We start from the raw sequence: 4,179 nt of genomic DNA, 5'->3' as shown, positions 1-4,179 counted from the left end.
TATAATAAGATATAAAATTCTGTAAATTGAATTAGACATGTCTCGATATCTAATCAATATATTTCACACATGTTACGATCTTGTTAATTAGTAATTTTGTCATCAAGGTTATATAATAAGATATATATATATATATATATATATTCCTTTTTTTTTGCTTAATTATAGGTGAATTAGAAGATTAAAGGGAGAAGAATACTGTGGAAGAACTGAGAAGAAATATGAAAAGTACGGCAAAAAGCAAAATAAAAAGATGATGGGGCGTTCCGAGAATTGAACTCGGGACCTCTCGCACCCTAAGCGAGAATCATACCACTAGACCAAACGCCCATTTTTGATATTCGTCTCACGTTATTACTTTATATACTAAACTGTAAATATCATGGTTTTCAGAATTGTGCTTTTCAAAACCACTCGGCACAGCTCTCTCGACTCGTCTCTCTCCCGCCAATCTGCTCAACTAAAAAATACACCAGTCATCGTCAATTGAGGAGCTTCTAGGGTTTCTTCTCCGATTCTGATACACGAACTGGGCAACGCTTCTTGCGAATTCGATTTCTTCGTAGACAGCTTTGAAATTTCGAGTTCCGATGGTCAATTTTATAGAAACCGAAGTTTTCGCCTCCGATTCGCAGTCTCCTTCAGCTTCTTCGGATCATAGTGAGTTTTGAGATTACGATTCCTTTATTTTCCCTTGCGAATTCTGTTTTGTGCTTCCGGATTATCGTAGATTTTGAGGTTTTGATAGATTTATTGTACGGATTTCGTTTCTGGATTCTCTTAGTGTTTGAGGTTGATGGGGAAATTGAAGATACTGAGCCGATTGATGAAGCAATGGTAGTACTTGATAGCTCGTTGCTTGAAACCCCATTTCAAAATCTCTACAATGATACGGAGCTCGTAGGTGACGATGAAATGGTGGTTGATAGTGAGGATGAAGATGGAGGATCGGGTGATGTTGCTGCTGATGAGCTAACAACATGTTTGCGGGAACGAAGCCTCAAAGCTGCAGATATACTTTTGGAGTCTGATGGATCGAATGATCACGAATGTCAGATAGGTAAACTTAACTTTTGTGTTGTTATGATGCATCTATCTATCTTCTTCTTTGTATCAACTCTGATTAATTTTACTGTATCTCTGTCTTTTAAGGAAAGCGAGAATCAAATTGTGATACTGTGACCGGAGCTAAAGGTTCTTCTCGAATTAGTGCTGATAGTCATGGTCCAGGGCTGGATTTTTTGGATTCTCAGGAACCAGGAGAGGCATCACAAGAAAATGCCCTTGGGTTTGTGGAAAAATTTCTGATGGACAAAGATCTTAATTTGTCTCCAGTGGATCTACGGGAAAATAGTTGGAGAAGGAAGTCACCTCCTGTATCAGTTGCAAAAGGATGTCAATCTCTAGCCAAAAGAATCAAGAGCAGAAGTCCAGCAAGGAAAATGAGTATCTTTGATTGGACTAGTGACCAGTGTGATGTTAGTGACCCTCAATACTCTCTGGTCACTCGTGCAAACATTACATGCTTCAAGAAAAAAGAAGATCACGTTGCAGATGATGATCTTGGAGTTAAGACAGGATTTATGGATCTGTGTGCGAATAGAAAAGTCTCGACACATCCTACACAAAGACTTATGCAGAACAGTTCTGCAAAACCTCACAAGATGGAACAAGCATCGGGTTTGAATCAGGGCATTATGTTTGTCTCACAGAATGATGCTCAGTTGCAGGATAAGGCATCAAAGGAGCACTCAGAACCCGAGGAAGACTTTATTGACATTGGTATTAACACTCAAATTGCTGCTGAAGCAATGAGTTCTTTAGTGTATGCTCCCTGCACTACAGAAGAAGCTTGTGAATCAGATCCAATTCCTGGGAGGATATCAGAAATGAGGGATCAAGTTAGCAATCTTCCTAGCAGGAACAATGACACCATTGAGGGTGGACCTGAAAGAGATAGCTGGAGTAGTCCGCTTAGTGCTCCACACAAGGATAGAAACTCTAAGAAGAAGAGGAAATTCACCAAGGAAGAGAGAACCGGAACAAATGTCTCTGCTATGACATGTCTTCGTAAATTATGTGAATGGAGGCATCCCAGGGGCAAAAGATCGCGTCTTATGCAGAGTCATCACGCCCCAGCAAGGAGATCTTGGGGTGCTAGTTCAGTTAAAGACAGAAACGAAACCAAAAAGTTGGCAAGCAGGTTACGTGTATCATTAAGTGGGACAAGACAAGCCTCTTCTTGCCAATCAAGAGTCATTGACGTGGATGTTGCAAATCATGCATCTCCACAGAAAATATATGACCAAAGTCATGAAAGCCCTTGCAAGAAAGATTTTCCTAGGTTATTCCTTCAAAAGGAGCTTACTACGAGGCTTGGAGGACCTGGAAAAGTAGGTGACTTCGTGTGGAAAGACCTAAGGAGACGAAGAAACTTGGCATATGTTCGAGTGTTATTCAGCCAGAATCTGGGTGATGAGACAATCAAGCAGCAGAAGAAGGTTTTAATTCCTACCGTTCCTTTTATCAATTTTGGATAGTGTAACTATATACACCGTACTGGTTATGAGGAATATATACCATTTTTCCTTCCATAGATCATGGTTCGGCTTGGAATTTCTCCAGCATCTTCCTCAGCAGATTCAACACACTTCATAGCAGATAGATTTTCTCGGACAAGGAATATGCTGGAAGCCATAGCCCTTGGTAAACCTGTTGTTACACCTTTATGGCTGGAGAGCTGTGGACAAACAAGATGCTTGATAGATGAGAAGCGTTACATCTTAAGGGATAGCAAAAAGGAAAAAGACGGGTTCTGCATGCTTACATCTTTGGCCCGTGCGAAGCAGCATCCGCTTCTTAAGGTCACAATTAATCTCATTTGAGCCTTTATTAGAGCTTTGTAAAATCCTTCACAAATATCCGGGATCATATAAGTCGATCATATAACTCGCATTTATTCATAGGGGTTTAAAGTTTGCATCACTCCCAACATTAAACCAAGCAGGGGTATGATTGCTGACTTAGTGAAGTTGACTCAAGGGCAGGTAAGAACAACTCACTTCGATTAGGAGATTTTGTTATATAGACATCTTGGCACTTCTTCAGAATGGTTATGAGTTACTTATCAGGTAGTGGAGATAAGTGAGATAATTGCTGCAAAGGATAAAAACTTTCCAGAAGATCTATTGATTCTTTCTTGTGAAGACGATCAAGAAGTCTGTCTTCCGTTCATTAATCAAGGTAACAGCTATGCTACTTTTACACTTTCAGAATTATTAGGAAAGAAAACTTTTTATGTTAATTTGTACTCTTTTGTCTCCAAAAAATAAGGTTTAATTAGTTGTACTCGCCCATAAAACCTTGTAATGCAGGTGCTGTAGTTTACACCTCTGAGCTATTGCTGAATGGAATCGTGATTCAGAAATTGGAATATGCCAGGTTTGGAATTGTTCTTGTACCATATTTCACCGAATACTGAAATTATAATCCTAGTTTGTGTGACTACAAAAGTAGAAATGGGTCAAACGCAAATCTCATATCAGTTCTTTGTTGTTGCAGGCATTGTCTCTTCTAAATTGCACACATAAGGAACCAAAGCGTCACAAAATTTACAGCAACACGTTCGCTTACTGATCTACTGGTTGGTGCATGTAGTGAGGCCTTTTAATTCAATCTGTCACAAAACCCAGCTTGCTTTTCAAGAGAACCGAAAGGAAGATCTTTTCTAAGATACATTCTACGGAAACAAAAATCACCCACATAAAAATGACACATTTCACATACATTAATTCTAAAGCTCTTCATGTAAATTGAATTAGAAAAGGTAAGATACTGTGTCAAACAAGAGCTCCGAGAATTTTTGGCAAGAGAAAAATGACTCATCAGACCTAACTCTACTCATTGCTTTCAGGAGATTCAGCACCGGGGTTTGGATTGTTGAAGCTACCACTTGGTGCGGCAGCTGGATTTGTATGATAAGGAGGAGGAGGTGGTGGTGGTCCATTATAATTAGGAGGTGGTCCGCCACCTTGACCTGGTAAGGGAGCCATTCCTGGTGGCCTCAGAATACCGTTTTGTGGAGGTGGAGGTAGAGGAGCACCAGGCGGTGCCATCATCTGTGGTACTCCTGGAGGCGGCATGTAACCTGCAAAGGTACAATATTACATTTCACTTCAA

At 40.1% G+C, this 4,179-nt stretch overlaps 2 protein-coding genes and 1 non-coding gene across 4 annotated transcripts in view; 1 reads left to right on the top strand and 2 right to left on the bottom strand.

The window, feature by feature from the left end:
- On the bottom strand, positions 259-330 carry TRNAP-AGG. The gene has a single exon. It is a non-coding gene; the product is annotated as a tRNA-Pro (tRNA).
- On the top strand, positions 591-3,640 carry LOC104738495. Its single transcript, XM_010458661.2, has 8 exons — positions 591-660; positions 785-1,060; positions 1,153-2,501; positions 2,598-2,864; positions 2,967-3,047; positions 3,132-3,243; positions 3,375-3,441; positions 3,562-3,640. Exons 1-8 carry the CDS (start codon positions 591-593, stop codon positions 3,575-3,577), a joined length of 2,238 nt encoding a protein of 745 aa, XP_010456963.1. The 3' UTR covers positions 3,578-3,640.
- LOC104714965 (U1 small nuclear ribonucleoprotein C) overlaps positions 3,707-4,179 on the bottom strand; it is a 2,791-nt gene continuing 2,318 nt past the window's right edge. Inside the window, exon 6 of one of the 2 annotated variants that reach the window (XM_010457672.2) lies at positions 3,707-4,063. In XM_010457672.2, coding sequence (XP_010455974.1) covers positions 3,897-4,063 — 167 coding nt within the window. In that variant the 3' untranslated portion in view covers positions 3,707-3,896. The remainder of the gene's footprint in view (positions 4,064-4,179) is intronic. The other variant, XM_010457671.2, reaches the window with a different exon arrangement.

This window comes from Camelina sativa, chromosome 13 (genome assembly GCF_000633955.1).
Source record: "Camelina sativa cultivar DH55 chromosome 13, Cs, whole genome shotgun sequence".
NCBI classification, from domain to species: Eukaryota; Viridiplantae; Streptophyta; class Magnoliopsida; order Brassicales; family Brassicaceae; genus Camelina; species Camelina sativa.
The sequence above is the reverse complement of the archived record's forward strand: the minus strand, read 5'-3'. Positions and strand labels throughout refer to the sequence as shown.